The sequence below is a fragment of the Scyliorhinus torazame genome, chromosome 5 (genome assembly GCF_047496885.1).
Source record: "Scyliorhinus torazame isolate Kashiwa2021f chromosome 5, sScyTor2.1, whole genome shotgun sequence".
Lineage (NCBI taxonomy): Eukaryota > Metazoa > Chordata > Chondrichthyes > Carcharhiniformes > Scyliorhinidae > Scyliorhinus > Scyliorhinus torazame.
In genome coordinates, this window is record NC_092711.1 from 156,915,314 (window position 1) to 156,934,528 (window position 19,215).

Below are 19,215 nucleotides of genomic sequence, written 5' to 3' on the forward strand. Positions count from 1 at the left end.
ATGAATGAGTTCCTCTTTGCACTTTTACCTATCCTATCGTATTTCTCCTTCCTTTTGTTTTATTATGACACACCTCACTTAATCTTTCGATCTATCAAAGGGAGGACTGAAGGAAACCAGCTATTTCTGATAGGTAAAAGGATCATTGATTTAGCCATTTTGTTTTAAATACAACCCAGTTTAAAAACCATTTTAAATGGTTTCTCTACTAAACCACAGAGTTTAATCAGTTTCATTACAATTTTAAAAAACCACATAGCTTACAGAGAAATCTGCAAAGCATACAGAATTCATTTGAAACTTTTGCAGTCTAACTAGAAGCAAACGCAACATTTCTACTGAAGGTCAAAATGAGCACCATAGTTCACCTGAATCTACCATTGTTCAAAATATGAATAGTATAGCAGTCAGCAAATACCTGATAAGTGTTACATTCCCACACACAGAAAACACCCAAAGATGCAACACAGTCAGACCTACGTTACATATTGATGATTTACAACTAATCATCCAATCAAATATATTGGGAACTCACCCAAACCAATCAGCATGTTACAGGGGTAAGAACAGATGGACTCAGATTTATAACATTTTCCTTCAAGGTAGTGGTCCTGGCAGACATTTTCCATTCTAGAATCACTCTATACTATTTGCCCAGCTGTCTACTATCTTTATTTCGTATTTTCATATTTCTACTCTAACTCGAAGTCTGCGCAAGCTGTTTTGCTTTGAGCAAGAAAACATTATTGTATTTTGAAAGTTCAGATCGTTTGTAATGCACATCATAAAACATCTAATCGGGTGGGGGGGGGGGCTCTATAGTAGTTGCTTCATAGCTCCAGGGACCCAGGTTTGATTCCCGGCTTGGGTCACTGATTGTACCGAGTTTGCACTTGCCGTGACTGCGTAGATTTCCTCCGGGTGCTCCGGTTTCCTCCCACAGTCCAACGATGTGCAGGTCAGGTGGATTGGCTATGCTAAATTGCCCTTAGTGTCCAAAAAAGGTTGGATGGGGTTACTGGGATAGGATGAGGGTGTGGGTAGTAGGTAGGGTGCTCTTTCCAAGGGCCAGTGCAGACTCGATGGGCCGAATGGCCTCCTTCTGCAATGTAAATTCTATTAAAATAGCAATTGACACGTTTCTGTCCTATATTAGTTATAGTTCCCTTAAATGTCCACTAACTCCTGGGAAACCAGCCCTCGAATTATTAACATTAGGAAAGAGACCATCCTTTTAGCCAGACAAATAAATGTGTAAAGAGGGAGTGAAGGATGTCAGAATGGGCGACATGGTAACACCGTGATTAGCACTGTTGCTTCACAGCTCCAGGGTCCCAGGTATGATAGCCAGGCTTAGGTCACTGTCTGTGCGGAGTCTGCACGTTCTCCCTGTATCTGTGCGAGTTTCTCCGGATGCACCGGTTTTTTCCCACAGTCCAAAGATGTGCAGGTTGATAAATTGCCCCTAGTGTCCAAAAAGGTGAGGTGGGGTTATGGGGATAGGGTGGAGGTGTGGGTTTAAGTGGGGTGCCCTTTCCAAGGGTCGGTGCAGACTCGATGGGCCGAATGGCCTCCTTCAGCACTGTAAATTATATGAATGAACATGGTTGATCCTGGATGTGATTAACATCAACATCGACAGCTGAATCTGACCCCGTGTAATCATCTGTGAACTCTTTGGTGTGACTGCTGGTGGGATAACTGAGAGAATCCCTTCCCACACACAGTGCAGGTGAACGGTCTCTCCCCAGTGTGAACTCGTTGGTGCGTCTGCAGGATTGATAATCGAGTGAATCCCTTCCCACACACAGTGCAGGTGAATGGCCTCTCCCCAGTGTGAATGCGCTGGTGTTGCAGCAGGCGGGATGACTGAATGAAATTCTTCCCACACACAGAGCATCTGAACGGCTTCTCACCGGTGTGACGTCGCTGATGAATCAGCAGGTTAGATGACTGAGTGAATCTCTTCCCACATTGAGAGCAGGTGAATGGTCTCTCCCCAGTGTGAACTCGCTGGTGTGCCCGCAGATCGGGTGACTGAGTGAATCGCTTTCCACACTCAGTGCAGGTGAACGGCTTCTCCCCAGTGTGAACTCGCTGATGTCTCTGCAGATTGGGTAACTGAATGAATTCCTTCCCACACACAGTGCAGGCGAACGGCCTCTCCCCAGTGTGAAGTTGCTGGTGTCTCTGCAGATTGGGTAAGTGAGAGAATCTCTTCCCACACTGAGAGCAGGTGAACGGCCTCTCCCCGGTGTGAACTCGCTGGTGTGTCCGCAGGTAGGATAACAGAGCGAATCCCTTCCCACACTGAGGGCAGGTGAATGGCCTCTCCCCACTGTGACTGCGTCGATGAGCTTCCAGTGCAGATGGAGTCCTGAATCCCTTCCCACAGTCCCCACATTTCCAGGGTTTCTTCATGTTTTGGGTGTCCTCGTGTTTCTCCAGGTTTGACGATCAGTTGAAGCCTCGTCCACACACAGAAGTCGTGTATGTTCTCTCCCCGCTGTGAATGGTATGATGTTTTTTCTGGCTGTGTAACTGGTTAAAGCTCTTTCCAGTCAGTGGTCTTGAACACTCTCATTCGCTGTGTGTGTGTCTCGGTGCTTTTCCAGTCACACTGATGTTTAAAATCTTTTGAAGCCGTCAGAACAGAGAAACATTTTCTTTTCTAGATTTAACAGCTTATGATATTCTAGTCCCAGCGAATGGAGCGAGTCCACCAGATCTTGATGTGACGTTTGGTTTGAGATTTCAGTCTGTAGATTCTAACCTTCTGATATCCTATAAAAGATGTTAACAAAAGACATCACTGTCAATCCAGGACAGAAATTCAGAACAGACAATTCTAGTTTCTCTGGAACATTCTTTCCTCACTCGTTCCCCAAATGTTGTAATTCTCCATACCACACACTCTCCCTCTATTCTCACTCTGCTGTGTCTAATATTCATCCTCCCAATTCTCCTGAGGGGCTGATTCATGAGTGATCCAGGCTCACTGTTGAAGAAGTGAAAATCTTCATCCAAGCGTCTTTTGATTAGATAAAAGGGGGGGGGGGGGATCTAATAATAATCTTTATTAGTGTCACAAATTGGTTTACATTAACACTGCAATGGAGTTACTGTGAAAATCCCCTAGTCGCCACACTCCGGCGCCAGTTCGGGTACATTGAGGGAGAATTCAGAATGTCCAATTCACAAAACAAGTGTCTTTTGGGAATTATGGGAGGAAACCGAGACAACCAGAGGAAACCCAGGTCGACACTGGAAGAAAGTGCAGACTCCACAGTGACCCAAGCCAAGAATTGAACCCAGGTCCCTAGCACTGTGAAGCAACAGTGCTAACCACTGTGCTACCGTGCCACCCTGAGGAAGGATTTAATTTTGGTAGCGAGTGGTTAAGAATTTTCTGCCTACGATGGAGGTGGAAGTGGAGACGAATATTGATTTAAAAATAAAATTGGACCAGTATTTGAAGGAAATTAACTTGCAGGGGAACGGGGAAATAGCGGGGGGATGGAACTGACTGGTTTGTTGTACAGTCGATATGGACTCGAGTTACTGAATGGATTTCTTCTGTGCTGTAATGACTCCATGACTGGAAATATATAACATAGCTACAGTACTATATTATGCAACTAGAAATAATAAGAAATGTATTTTATTGCAGAACCATAAATAGTATATCTATTATGTACCATATAACACTAAACATATCTCTGGCCTATATTAATTTGCTGTCCCCTTAAATGTCAGCCATCTCCTGGGGAAACCAGACCTTTAATTGTGAACATTGGGAAAGAGACATTTTAGTCAGACAAATAAATGTGTCAAGCTGAGGGAGCAAAGGATGTCAATGGGAGCAAAGGGGCTGTTTAGCACAGGGCTAAATCGCTGGCTTTGAAAGCAGACCAAGGCAGGCCAGCAGCACGGTTCAATTCCTGTAACTGCCTCCCCGAACAGGCGTCGGAATGTGGCGACTAGGGGCTTTTCACAGTAACTTCATTTGAAGCCTACTTGTGACAATAAGCAATTTTCATTTCATTGCAATGTCTTTAAGAGAGAGAGACCTGGGCCAAGCTTTGCAGAGTCTGCACCCTCCCTGGATTCACTTCCTTTCCCTTCAGTTGCTGCAAGTGACCAACTGAAGGTGAGAATAAGAAAAGGGGGAAACATTGATTTCCTCCCAGATGTTTTGGAGGAGGAAGTTTTGGAGCTTTTGGTTTGTTAACAATTCGACAATGCAACAGGACAAAGCTGAATACAGAACAATCAGCAAGAAAACAAAGCCGCCATCGACCCCCCTCCCAGCGGTAGATCCCCATCAGTGGGAACGGACCCAACGTGCGTGTGGGAAAGTATGGGTGTGGATGCAGTACATGCATGTCAGCAAGAGCAGGCGTGTGTGAAGGAGTATCTGAGTGAATGCTGCATGTGCCGGTCTGTGAGAGTGTGAGAGAGAATGAGCAGCACCGACCATCAGGAAAGGACACACCGACACCGAGAGAGACCCCTCCCCTCCCCGGAGGGGCACAGTTCAGCCCCAAAAGGCGGTTCCATTGCCCAAGAGACCAAGGCAGAGGACAGGGTAAACACACAAAGCACAATAGTCACGATGCAAAAACACATCAGCTGCACCAAAGACAAAAAGCTCTAAACAATCAATAAAACAAAGCCGCCAGCAGGCGAGCCCGCGCGTGCGCACTCCCCCGCACATTCTTCCACATCCGCGGAAAGGCCCCAAACATATCTCCGGGTTCCAGTGCGCGGGCCCAGCGCGCAGACACGGGAAGGCCCAGCGCGCAGACACGGGAAGGCCCAGCGCGCAGACACGGGAAGGCCCAGCGCGCAGACACGGGAAGGCCCAGCGCGCGGACACGGGAAGGCCCGGCGCGCAGACACGGGAAGGCCCGGCGCGCAGACACGGGAAGGCCCGGCGCGCGGACACGAGAGCCCCACCCCCACCAATTATTCCCCCTCCCTCCACACCTGCCCCAGACAAGGTTTCCAGGCAACCGGCTCCGGCCAGAGCGAGAAGCCGCTCGGTGATCTCCCCCCTCGATCCAAGATTGCGCATGTCCAAGGAAGTGGGGAGACTGCGCATGTGCGGGGTAGAGCCCACCCCCTAACCTTCAGGCTGAGGTATTGACCAATGGGTTGAATTTGAGGACCGGAAGTACTCTGGTCCACCAGCCAATCACAGCGCGTGTTTTTGTGAATGAAGATTGAGCTTTGCACGGACTGAAATCGACTCCTGTCTCCAATATCTGCGAGTAAAACACTTTATTTTCTCCCCCTTTCCATTTCTTTTCTCATTCTCACCTTCAATTGGTCACTTGCAGCAACTGAAGGGAAAGGAAGTGAATCCAGGGAGGGTGCAGACTCTGCAAAGCTTGGCCCAGGTCTCTCTCTCTTAAAGACATTTACATCCTTTGCTCCCTTAACTTGACACATTTATTCGTCTGGCTAAAAGGATGGTCTCTTTCCTAAGGTTCACAATTGAACGGCTGGTTTCTCCAGGCAATGGCTGACATTTAAGGAGACAGTAAATTAATACCGGACAGAGACATGTCTCGTGTTCTATGGTACAGATTAGATATGTTATTTATGGTTCTGTAATAAAGTACATTTATTATTATTTCTAGCCCTGTAATATTGTACTGTAGTTATGTTATATATTTCCAGTCATCTCTTCCCTCAGAGGGTTGTTAGTCTCTGGATTTATTTTCAACAGGGACCAGTGGGGTGTGGGGCTCATTGAACATATTCACGGATGAGTTGGACAGATTTTTAATAAGTTGTTATTTTTAAATAATTTTTTAAACAATGAATGCAACAGAGTAACAGAAAAAATGCTGCAAAATGGGCACAGAACGGAACAAGAGACATTGCCAACATAAATACAAGCAACACATTGCAGAATTAATTTGGAACAGGGTATTTGAAGGACCAGAGCCTCGAGATGAAATGCCAGATCAATTGAACAACCAGTTAACAGGTTAAAATAGTGAGTGTGGAAAGAGAGTAAGATTATATAAAAACAGAGGATAACAATTCAGTTTGTAAAATATTACAAACAGACTAACAGCATATACAAATTAAAATGAATAACACAACATAGATGACATAGAACTCCTATAGCGCAGAAGGCCATTCACCCCTCAGGTCTGCAGTGAGCCTCAGAAAGAACACTTCACTGAAGCCCACTTCCCATCCTATCCTCATAACCCGGTGCATTGATCATGGTCAAGCCACCTAACCTAAACATCTTGGACACAAAGGGGCAATTTAGCGTGACCAATCCACTTTAGCTGCACATCTTTGGAAAGTGGGAGGAAACTGGAGCAACCGGAGGAAACCCACAAAGACACAAGGAGAATGTGCAAACTACACACAGACAGCCACCCAAGGCTGGAATTGAACCTGGGTCCCTGGCGCTGAGGTAGCAGCATTAACCACTGTGCCCTACTCCCGGCCTAAGTTAAATTGAATTCACTCATGGCAAGTCAGTCAAATTGGAGCGTATGTATTTGAGATAGGAGTCCCATACTTTACCCAATGCATCAGACTCGGAATGAATTATAGACATTAAATATTGCATGGAGATGCATTCCATAATCAGCCTATGCCAGTTTTGGATCGAGGGAGACCTGACTGGTCTGCTTCTGTATTGAGCCAGATGAATGTTGGGCCCATCCTAACCCAGTCCCTTATGAACCTAAGACGAGAGGCCAATTGATGAAGCCTGATTTTCGGGAGACCATCTCCTCCCTTCGCTCCTGGTGATTGGAGCTTAACAAACTTGAGGCAAGGTTTCTTTTTGTTCCAGGTAGAGTCATAGATGTTTACAGCTTGGAAACAGGCCCTTCGGCCCAGCTTGTCCATGCCGGCCAGTTTCTATCACTAAGCTAGCCCCACTTGCCAGCATTCGGCCCATATCCCTCTATACCCACCCTGCCCATGTAACTGTCTAACTGCTTTTTAAAGGACAAAATTGTACCCGCCTCTCCCACTGCCTCTGGCAGCCGTTCCAGATGCTCACCACCCTCTGTGTGAAGAAACTTCCCCACTGGTCTCTTTTGTATCTCTCTGCTCTCACCTTAAACCTATGCCCTCTAGTTCTAGACTCCTCTACCTTAGGGAAAAGATGTCGACTATATACCTTCTCTGTGCTCATTATTTTATTGACTTCTATAATATCACACCTAACCCTCCTACGCTCCAGGTAAAAAAGTCCCAGCCTATCCAGCTTCTCCTTATAACTTAGAACATCAAGTCCTGGCAGCAACCTCGTAAATCTCTTCTGCACTCTTTCTAGTTTAACAATATCCTTCCTATAATAGGCTGACCAGAACTGTTCCTCATCATCCAGATGAGTTTTCTGCACTAAGGTTATGTCGACTTTCTCCTTAAGAAAGGAGAGGATATTTTTCCTTCTGATAGGATGATGGATGCCCCGTACATTCCCTGGGAAAATTTGCAGATTAACTGCCGCCATTAGTTAGGCGACAGAGAGACAGGAACAGATTTTCACATCACAATCGGGTGTGCACCATTACCCCCTTCCTCCAATTCACTTTACACCAGAAGCACCAAAGTTTCCCCAAACTGCTCCTTTCCCGGATAAAAGCCCCGTCTGTACCAGAGTAGGATAAAGTCAACAACACATAAACCCTCCCATAATAACAAAAATACAAAAGAATCACCACCACAATAGATCCAAGGGGACATACCTCAATAAGACTGAGGATTGGAGGATTAACCCCACGGCCAGACTGTTATTACCCTCAGGATATCTTCTCCAAAATGAGGAAAAGAAAAGAAGGGCCAACAAGGGAATGGGGATCGAAGGTCCCTCCCGCATTTTAGACCCACCCATGAAGACCTGCATCCACCACCACCCACCCTTCGGCAATGGCACCACGCGGTTCTGCCATGATTAACGCTCGGATAATAGTTGAAAGACACGGCCCTAGATAAGATAATACGAGTTACTGTAACACTCAAGGAGAAGACATTTAATCGGCGCTCACAGAATAACAACTCCCTTCAATAGGATAAAAGATAATAAATTCAGACAACAACACCATAACAGGGAAAGAGTTCAGATTAGAGCCTGAGTTAGTCTGAGCTGCAAATCATCGCTCCAATCCTTGTCCTTCATGGATTGAACGCAGGCCAAGGCAGTAGTTGGATTATTGAAAGACTTGCCGGAGTTGTCGGATATAATTTTCAGGGTCACAGGATAAAGCGACATAATTCACTCCCACAGCCTTGAGTTCCCTTCAAACTTAATCAAAGCCTCGATGTTTCGTTTGTGTGGCTGCCGGAAAGTCCTGGAAGAAGGAAATCCTCACTCCCTCATGGAGCCAGGTCCCACCTCACCGTCCCCGTCTCCAGGATCTTCTGCCGATCTTTCAAGTTGTGGAAGTGAATGACTACAGTCCTGGGATGAAAAATATCCCTCGCCCTCAAAGACAGGATCTGATGGCCATTCTAATTTGAAACACCCAGTCTTCACATTCAGCTGGAGAAAACGTGGCAGCCGGTCCTCGAAGAACCTCACAGGAGCCTCACCCTCCACACCTTCTGGCTGGCCGACAACTAGATGTTCTTTCTCTGACCCTCGGTTCTCCAAGTCCTCCAGGAGTCCCCAGCATCACTCGGCTGGTTTTCCAAGGATTCAATTCTTAGCTTGCTGAGAAGGCATCTTGCTCAACGTTCAGGTGTCTCTCCTCTGGATCATTGAGTCCCTTCATGGTGTTTGCAGCTCGGCCTCATGAGCTGACAGATATTGAGTCAGCTCACTCAGCCTCTGGTCAATAACACGGAGAGCCGGTCCTCTTTCAACACCAAAGATGTGGCTGTCGGGATAATGGATACATTGGTGATCATCTTTCAAAATTCAATAGATTCTGGAATGGTTCCTGCAGGTTGGAAGGTGGGAAATGTATCCCCACTATTTAAGGAGAGAGAGAAAACGGGAACCACAGACCCAGTAGCCTGACATCAGTCGGAGGGAAAATGCTACAATCTATTATAAAGGATGTGATAACATACGAATTAGGAGCAGGAGTAGGCCACTCGGCCCCTCGAGCCTGCTCCACCATTCAATAAGTTCACGGCTGATCTGATTGAAACCTCAACTCCACATTCCTGAAACCCCCCGATAACCTTTCATCCCCTTGCTTATCAAGAATCTGTCCAGCTCTGCCATAAAAATATTCAAAGACTCTGCTTCCACTGCCTTTTGAGGAAGAGAGTTCCAAAGACTCACGACTCTCCGAGAAAAAAGTTCTCCTCTGCCTTAAATGGACAATGATGTGGAGATGTCGGCGTTGGACTGGGGTGAGCACAGTACGAAGTCTTACAACACCAGGTTAAAGTCCAACAGGTTTGTTTTGATGTCACTAGCTTTCGGAGCGCTGCTCCTTCCTCAGGTGAATGAAGAGGTATGTTCCAGAAACATAGATATAGACAAATTCAAAGATGCCAAACAATGCTTGGAATGCGACCATTAGCAGGTGATTAAATCTTTACAGATCCAGAGATGGGGGTAACCCCAGGTTAAAGAGATGTGAATTGTATCAAGCCAGGACAGTTGGGAGGATTTCGCAGGCCAGATGGTGGGGGATGAATGTAATGCGACATGAATCCCATGTCCCGGTTGAGGCCGCACTCATGTGTGCGGAACTTGGCTATAAGTTTCTGCTCGGCGATTCTGCGTTGTCGCGCGTCCTGAAGGCCGCCTTGGAGAACGCTTACCCGGAGATCAGAGACTGAATGCCCTTGACTGCTGAAGTGTTCCCCGACTGGAAGGGAACATTCCTGCCTGGTGATTGTTGCGCGATGTCCATTCATTCGTTGTTGCAGAGTCTGCATGGTCTCGCCAATGTACCGCGCTTTGGGACATCCTTTCCTGCAGCGTATGAGGTAGACAACGTTGGCCGGGTCGCACGAGTATGTACCGCGTACCTGGTGGGTGGTGTTCTCACGTGTAATAGTGGTATCCTTGTCGATGATCTGGCACGTCTTGCAGAGAATGCCATGGCAGGGTTGTGTGGTGTCGTGGTCACTGTTCTGAAGACTGGGTAGTTTGCTGCAAACAATGGTTTGTTTGAGGTTGCGCGGTTGTTTGAAGGCAAGTAGTGGTGGTGTGGGCATGACCTTGGCAAGATGTTCATCGTCATCAATGACGTGTTGAAGGCTGTGAAGAAGATGACGTAGTTTCTCCGCTCCGGGGAAGTACTGGATGACAAAGGGTATTCTGTCGGTTGTGTCCCATGTTTGTCTTCTGAGGAGGTCGGCGCGGTTTTTCGCTGTGGCGCGTTGGAACTGTTGATCGATGAGTCGAGTGCCATATTCCGTTCGTACGAGGGCATCTTTCAACGTCTGTAGATGTCTGTTACGCTCCTCCTCGTCTGAGCAGATCCTGTGTATACAGAGAGCTTGTCCATAGGGGATGGCTTCTTTAATGTGTTTAGGGTGGAAGCTGGAGAAGTGGAGCATCATGAGGTAAAGCAAAGTGCTGAGGTGACCGTCCTTGATGGAGACGAGTGTGTCCAAGAATGCAACTGATTTTGGAGAGTAGTCCATGGTGAGTCTGATGGTTGGATGGAACTTATTAATGTTATCGTGTAGTCGTTTCAGTGATTCTTCGCCGTGGGTCCAAAGGAAAAGAATGTCATCAATGTATCTGGTGTATAACGTCGGTTGAGGTCCTGTGCGGTGAGTAGGTCCTGTTCAAACTTGTGCATGAAGATGTTGGCGTATTGGGGTGCGAATTTGGTCCCCATGGCTGTTCCGTGCGTCTGGATGAAGAACTTATTGTCGAAGGTGAAGACGTTGTGATCCAGAATGAAGCGGATGAGTTGCAGAATTGCGTCTGGAGATTGGCAGTTGTCGGTGTTGAGTACTGAGGCTGTTGCAGCAATGCCGTCGTCATGGGGGATGCTGGTGTAGAGTGCCGAGACGTCCATTGTGACGAGGAATGTTCCTGGTTCAACTGGTCCATGGTTGCTGAGTTTCTGTAGGAAGTCCGTCGTGTCACGACAGAAGCTGGGCGTACCTTGTACGATGTGTTTCAAGATGCCCTCGATGTAGCCAAGAGAGTAAATGGACAAGTTATTACTTTTAAAGTGACCCCAAGATTCTCCCACAAAGGGAAATATCCTTTCCACATCCACCCTGTCAAAGCCCCTCAGGATCTTATACGGTTCAATCAAGTTACCTAAACTCCATCGGACACAAGCCCAGCCTGTCCAATCATTCCTCATAAGACCAGCCTCCAATTCCAGGTATGAGTCCAGTAAACCTTTTCTGAACTGCTTCCAACACATTTACATCATTCCTTAAATGAGAGCAATACTGCACACAAGTGCTCCAGATGTGGTCTCACCAATGTCCTGTATAACTGAAGCATAACCTCCCTACTTTTGTATTCAATTCCCCTCACAATAAACAATAACAGTCTATTAGCTTTCCTACTTACTTGCTGTGCCTGTATACTCACCTTTTGTGATTCATGCTCTTGGACACCCAGATCCCTCTGAATCTCAGAGCTCTGCAATCTCTCACCATTTCGATCATAAGCTTTTTAAATTCTTTCTACCAAGATGGACAATTTCACATTTTTCCCTTATTATACACCGTTTGGCAGATTTTTTTCCCACTCATTTAATCTATCTAAATCACTTTAGTCTCCTTATGCCCCCTTCACAATTTACTTTCCTACCTATCTTTGTACCATTGGAACATAGGAGCAGGAGTTGGCCATTCAGCCCATCGAGCCTGCTCCACCATTCAATACGATCATGGCTGATCATCCACTTCAATGCCTTTTCCCCCACACTATCTCCATATCCCTTGTGTTATTGGGATTTAGAAATCTGTCAGTCTCTGCTTTAAACACACTCAATGACTGAGCTCCCACAGTCCTCTGGGGCAGCCGTCAGAGATCATTTGTTTTCCAGCTTGGGGAGATGAGGTCATTGCTGGGTGCAACCGAGGAAGGCAGAAAGACATTTTTAAAATCTTTAAAGAGCAGTTTTTGGTGAAAGAATTGGAGAGATGGGTTGAAATCTGGGTCCATAATTCTCCCACAGTGAGACAGATTGAGAGCTGTATCTTTCTTTTCCTGTTGTTTAAGGGGAGATTGAGTAGTAATGTTTAAATGGGTAATTGTCAGCTGTTGTTTTGGGTGTGAAGTTAAAATGTTTAATATTGTAGCCACAATAAAGTTTTATTTTAAAAATAACCAAGCCCTATTCCTTCATGCAATCACTCCTGGAGCGAATCATTCATTCCGCACAGTCACACAAATAAACTGAAATATTGGGGTTTTGGTCCAGTATCTCAGCCACTGTTGGGGTCTGGTCTGGGATCGGAATAGTGACCGATGTAACAATTGGTTGGAGGCCCATTTCCCAGTCAGTCCTTCAGCGCCTTCCTGCCTCCCTATTACTGCGACACACTGTGACAGTTTCCCAACTTGAGACACAGGCCCCATTATTCTCAGCTAAATTGAGCCTCAGCTCCATCGCCTGACTGTCATTGACACGAGATATAGACAGAAAGGTTCCAGAGGAGCCAGTGGAAAGTCAAAACGTGTGGCTCTAAAACACCTCAACAATTGTCAGTCAAATTCATTTATTATTTATACTGGGTCTTTAGGTATTAGATTTAGGCACTGGAGGTAAAGGATTGGATTGGATTTGTTTATTGTCACGTGTACCGAGGTACAGTGAAAAGTATTTTTCTGTGAGCAGCTCAACAGATCATTAAGTACATGAAAATAAAAGAAAAGAAAATACATAATAGGGCAACAAGGTACACAATGTAACTACATAAACACCAGCATCGGGTGAAGCATACAGGGGTGCAGTGTTAATCAGATCAGTCCACAAGTGGGTAGTTTAGGAGTCTGGTAACAGCGGGGAAGAAGCTGGTTTTGAACTGTTCTTGCGTGCTCTCAAACTTTTGTATCTGCTGTCCGATGGAAGAGTGAGTACGGGTGGAGGGTTTTAAAGTATAACTTTTTCTTTCTAACTAGTGTCTGCCTTGGCTCAGTGGGCAGCACTATCACCTCTGAGTCAGACGTTTAATTCCCAGTTAGGGTCCTGTGGACAAAAGCCAGTTCCAACATTCCTCGTCCCAGCATTGAGGGAGTGCTGCCCTGTCACAACAGCTTTCTTTCAAATAAGATGTTAAACTGAGGCCCTGTCTACCCCTCTCAGGTGGGTGTAAAAGTTCCCACAGCCACTATTTTGAAGAAGAGCAGGGGAGTTAGCCCCGGTGTCCCGGTCAATATTTATCCCTCAGTCAACATCACTAAAAACAGATCATCTGCTCATTATCACATTGCTGTGTGTGGGATCTTGCTGTGTGTAAATTGTGTTTCCTACATTACAACAGTGACTGCACTTCAAAAGCACTTCTTTGGCTGTAAACCACTTTGGGACGTCCTGTGGGTGTGAAAGGCACAATAGAAATGCAAACTGAAGATTTCTGTTATCTGATCTTGTTATCTGGAATTTAATTGATGTCAGCCACCCCCAACTTACCATTTAATAAATTCACTTTGGTTCAGACAAGACTTTAACCAATTGAGGCACATTCAGAATCCTCTGGATAGTAAATTTTAAAAGTTTATTGAATGAAAAATATTTACTGAACAGCTTTAAGACATTGACTTTTACAACTTCGTGTGGGTGATCAGTCTGTAGAAGCGTAACCCTCTCTGGCTCCTTCTCTGACAGTAATTCTTGTGGAATTCAGCCTCGGGAGTCTGGCTCCTTCTTTTATAGTAATTTCCTTGGAATTCGACCTCGGGAATCTTCGGTACTTGGCCAGCAAGGAAGACCTTCAGAACCTCTACTTTTATCCCCAAAGTGACCATTAACTCACGTCAGAGTTGGGCCTGTTGTAACATGATCATTCGTCAATTTGGTCACTAGATTAATTTAATTGGATCCCCAATTACTGACACCACATTCTCTCATTAACTTAGACAGGAATAGAATAGAACTATTACATACTATCCCTTTATCTGATTCTATACAATCCCTTATTCATACAGTTTCAAATGTTGAGGCTAATCTGATCTTAAAGGCCTCTCTCACCAGAACATTTGTCTTTATTTCATATTCTTTACATACACAGCAGTTAAGCTTTGACATTATTACAGCAAATAAAACTTTGTCTTTCACTATAACCACTGATTCATGATGGCTTCATTACTTGCAATTCGATGAAGGCTCCCGAGGTATTAGTGCTACTGGCTGGTAGCTAATTAATACAGTAATCTAATTCATACACTTGGTTAATACAAGATACACTGGTTTAAAAAGACAGTTTGTGGAAGGCAATATCTTTCTTTTTTACTAATCTTGATCAGGTTGAATAATAAGCTTATTCTTGAGCCAGACTTGGGTAGAATATGATAGCCCGCTATTTATCAAAATATGATAAACGATTTCTGCTAGCTCTGCAGTTTAGAAACATTTGGGTTTGTACAATCTTAATTTATAAAAGAACAATTCAGCCATTGCAATATTATCGATTACATTGTTTCGTGAATTATAAATTATATTGAATAATCAACTGTTTGGTGACTGGCTTCTAATATGAAATCAATAAGTGATTAACAAAGAAATGTTACATAATCTGTGTAAGAAGCTAGATGTTATAGTTTAAAATGGCTTCCTTGACCTTGTTACTTATAACCATGAATATGGTGCAAAAGTGATGGAATTATAAAATTAAATGGATTTCCCAGTCCTACCTACAGTTTTGTACATTACAACAATGACTACATTTAGCACTACACTCATTATGCTTCACCCGATGTTTATGTATTTACATTGTGTATTAATTGTATGTCCTATGCTTTTCTTGTATGGAACAATCTGCCTGGACTGTACGCAAAACAGTACTTTTCACTGTACCTCAGTACACCTAACAATATATCTAAATCTAAAATCTAAATCTTTTGGAGGGGCTGTGATACTATACAAAAGGATTTTAAAAAAATATTTTCCTCAAACTTGGTGCCCTCATCAAAATGATTGATGAAGATTTAAATGTTGTTTTCCGATTAAGGGGCAATTTAGCGTAGCCGACTCCACACATCTTTGGGTAGACATGGGTAGAATGTGCAAACTCCACACGGACAGTGACCCAGGGCTGGGATTCAAACCCGGGTCCTCAGCGCCGTAGTCCCAGTGCTAACCACTGCGCCACCGTGCTGCCCCGATTGAGCTTTAAGTTTGAGTAAAATTTTGATTCTCTTCGAAATTCTCAATGAAAATCCAAACACACAATATCCTGATCACAGGCAAGTTGTTGTGATCAGGAGTGCTCAGAAAAGGGCGCAAGAAACAGATTCTACTATTTCTTTCAAAAGGGAATTGGGCTAGTCCTTGAAAAGAAAAGAACATTTCTTGACAATGAGATTAATTAATTGGCTCTTTCACAGATCTGGCATTAGCACGATCGGCCGAATGGTCTCCCTCTGTGTGACCTGAGCTTCGTGTGCTGTTAACATGGGTGGGAATAGTGGTAAAGGGACCTGGGTGTGAATGGACCCGGGCGTCCTGTCAATAAGTCACCGAAGGATAACCTGCAGGTGCAGCAAGTTATTAGGAAGGTTAATGGGATGTTGGCCTTTATCAGAAGAGGATTTGAGTACGGGAGGAGTGAAGACTTGCTTCAATAATATAGAACCTTGGTTAGACCACAGCTGGAGTACTGTGTGCAGTTGTACTCCCCTGACCTTAGGAAAGGTATTATTGCCACAGAGGGAGGGTAATGAAGATTCACCAGACTTGTTCTGAGCAAGATCGGACTGTCCTATGAAGAGAGATTGGGGAACCTGGGCCTCTTTTCTCCAGAATTTTGAAGAATGAGAGGGGATTTCATTGAAACTTACAAAACCCATAAAGAAATAGACAGGAATAGACAGGGTAGGTGCAGGTGAGATGCTTCCCCTGGTTGGGGAGTCTGGAACCAGGGGACCCAATTTCAAAATAAGGAGGAAGCCACTTAGGACCGGTCTCGGAGGTGACATACTCAGAGGGTTGTGAATCTTTGGAATTCTCTACCCCGGAGAGCTGTGGGAGCTGTCATTGAGTGTGTTTAAAGCAGAGACTGACAGATTTCTAAATACCAATAACACAAATGGATATGGGGATAGTGTGGGGGGAAAGGCATTGAAGTGGATGATCAGCCATGATCGTACTGAATATTGGAGCAGGCTCGATGGGCTGAATGGCCAACTCCTCCTCCTACGTTCCAATGATATAAAGATAGGTAGGAAAGTAAATTGTGAAGGGGACATAAGGAGGTTAAAAAGGTATATGTTAAACGAGTGGAATAAAATCTGCCAAATGGAGAATAACGTGGGAAAATGTTTTGTCCATGTTGGCCAGAAGAATAAAAAATCTTATTATCTAAATGGTGAGAGATTGCAGAGCTCTGAGACTCAGAGGGATCTGGGTGTCCAAGAGCATAAATCACAAAAGGCGAGTATACAGGTACAGCAAGTAATTAGGAAAGCTAATAGACTGTTATTGTTTATTGTGAGGGGAATTGAATACAAAAGTAGGGAGGTTATGCTTCAGTTATACAGGACACTGGTGAGACCACATCTGGAGCACTGTGTACAGTATTGCTCTCATTTAAGGAATGATGTAAATGTGTTGGAAGCAGTTCAGAGAAGGTTTATTGGACTCATACCTGGAATTGGAGTCTGGTCTTATGAGGAATGATTGGACAGGCTGGGCTTGTGTCCGATGGAGTTTAATTGAACCGTATAAGATCCTGAGGGGCCTTGTCAGGGTGGATGTGGAAAGAATGTTTCATTTTGTGGGAGAATCTAGAAATTGGAGTCACCCTAAAAGTAATAACTTGCCCACTTAAGGCAGAGGAGAACATTTTCTTTCCCGAGGGTCGCGAGTCTTTGGAACTCTCTTCCTCAAAGGGCAATGGAAACAGAGTCTGTGAATATTTTTAAGGCAGAGCTAGCTAGATTCTTGCCAAGAAGGTGAAAGGTTATCGGTGGGTCAGCGGGAATGTGGTTTTGAGGTTACAATCAGATGAGCTGAGAACTTACTGAATGGTGGAGCAGTCTCGAGGGGCCGAGTGGCCTACTCCTGCTCCTAATTTGTATGTTATTACATCCTTTATAATAGATTGTAGCATTTTCCATCCTGCTGATGTCAGGCTAATGGGTCTGTGGTTCCCCGTTTTCACTCTCCCTCCTTACATTGTGGGGTTACATTTACCACCTTCCAATCTGCAGGAACCATTCCAGAATCTATAGAATTGTGAAAGATGATCACCAATGTATCCACTATCTCTACAGCCGCCTCTTTCAACACTCTGGGATGTAGAACATCAGCTTTTGGGGATTTATTAACTTTCAACCACATTAATTTCTCCAGTACTGCTTTTTCACTAATACTAATCTCTTTCATTCCCTCGTGCTCACTGGTCCCTTGGTTCTCTCATGTTTTTAGGACAGTTTCTGTATCTTCCTCCGTGAAGACAGACACACATTGTTTAGTTTCTCTGCCATTTCCTTATTCCCCATTATAAACTCTCCTGTCTCTGCCTGGAATGGACCCACATTGGTCTTTGCTAATCTTTTCCTTTTCACATTCCTATTGGAGCTTTTCCAGTCGGTTTTTATGTTTCTCGCCAGTTTGCTCTCATTCTATTTCCTTTTGATCAGTTTATTGATCCTTCTTTGCTAAAACAAATTCTCAAACCTAAATTTACACTTATTTTGGCCACTTTATGAGCCTCTTCCTTTGATCTAATGGATTTTTAATATTTCTTGTACGCCACAGTTGCATCAATTTTCCTGTCTCAGATTCCCTGAGAGAGAAAGAGAAGAGAGAACGAAAGGCAGTCCTGGATGTAATTGAAGCAGGAACAATAAGAGCAGAATCCATCACGGTAATCAATTGTGAAACTTGTTGGTGTCTCAGCAGGGACGAGGAAACACAGAAACCCTTCCCACACTGAGAGCAGGTGAACGGCCTCTCCCCAGTGTGAACTCTCTGGTGTGTCTGCAGGCTGGACAACTGAGTGAATTCCTTCCCACACACAGAGCAGGTGAACGGCTTCTCCCCAGCATGAACAAACTTGTGTCTCCGCAGGTTGCATAAGTGAGTGAATCCCTTCCCACATGGAGAGCAGGTGAATGGTCTCTCCCCAGTGTGAACTCGCTGATGTATCCGCAGGTTGATTAACTGAGTGAATCCTTTCCCACACTGAGTGCAGGTGAACGGCCTCTCCCCAGTGTGAATTCGCTGATGTAAATTCAGATGAGATAACTGAGTGAATCCCTTCTCACAGTGAGAGCAGGTGAATGGTCTCTCCCCAGTGTGAATGCGTCGATGAATCTCCAGCGCAGATGGGGCTCTGCATACCTTCCCACAGTCCCCACATTTCCACTGTTTCTCCATATTTTGGGTCTCCTCGAGTCTCTCCAGGTTGGACTATCAGTTGAAGCTTTGACCACACACAGAACACGTGTACGGTCGCTCCTCGCTATGAAAGGTGCAATGTTTTTTCAGGCTGTGTAACTGGTTAAAGTCCTTTCCACAGTCAGTGCTCTGGAACACACTCACTCGGGTGTGTGTCTCGGGGCTTTTCCAGTCACACTGGTGTTTAAAATCTTTTGAAGCCAACAAGTTGGGTAGACATGACTCCTTCTAGATAATGGCTGATGAATCGAGTGACTGTCAGATCTAGACGTGATGTTTGAGATTTCTGTCTGTAAATCCTATCCTTTTAACAGCCTGTAAAAGGAGTTTACAAAAGACATCACTGTCAGTACAGGATAGAAATTCAGAACAGACAATTCTAGTTTCTCTGGAACATTCTTTTCTCTCTTGTTCCCCCAAAAGCTGTAAATCTCCATCCCACACACTCTCCCTCCATTCTCACTCTGCTGTATGTAATATTCACCCTCCCAATTCTCCTGATGGTGCTGATTCAGGCTGATTGACAGATCCGTGCTCACTGCTTCCTGTCCTGGACACGGAGATCATAACAAACAGGAGCTGCAGTCGACCTTAAAGCCTATCGAGCCTGCTCAACCATTCAATGGGATCATTGGCCGATCTACCTCAGCACCATTTCCCCACACTATCCCCCATATCCCTTGATATGTTCAATATTGAGAAACCTGTCAATCTCTGTCTTGAA

General features: G+C 44.9%; 1 protein-coding gene across 1 annotated transcript; it reads right to left on the minus strand.

Moving 5' to 3' along the window:
- Nucleotides 1-157: 157 nt before the first annotated feature.
- Nucleotides 158-18,565, minus strand: LOC140417994 (uncharacterized). The gene is made up of 2 exons (XM_072501424.1): nt 17,784-18,565; nt 158-2,457 (listed from the first exon to the last, which is right to left on the minus strand). The coding sequence occupies exons 1-2, from the start codon at nt 18,468-18,470 to the stop codon at nt 1,663-1,665; spliced, it is 1,482 nt and encodes a 493-aa protein (XP_072357525.1). The 5' UTR covers nt 18,471-18,565; the 3' UTR covers nt 158-1,662.
- Nucleotides 18,566-19,215: the final 650 nt, after the last annotated feature.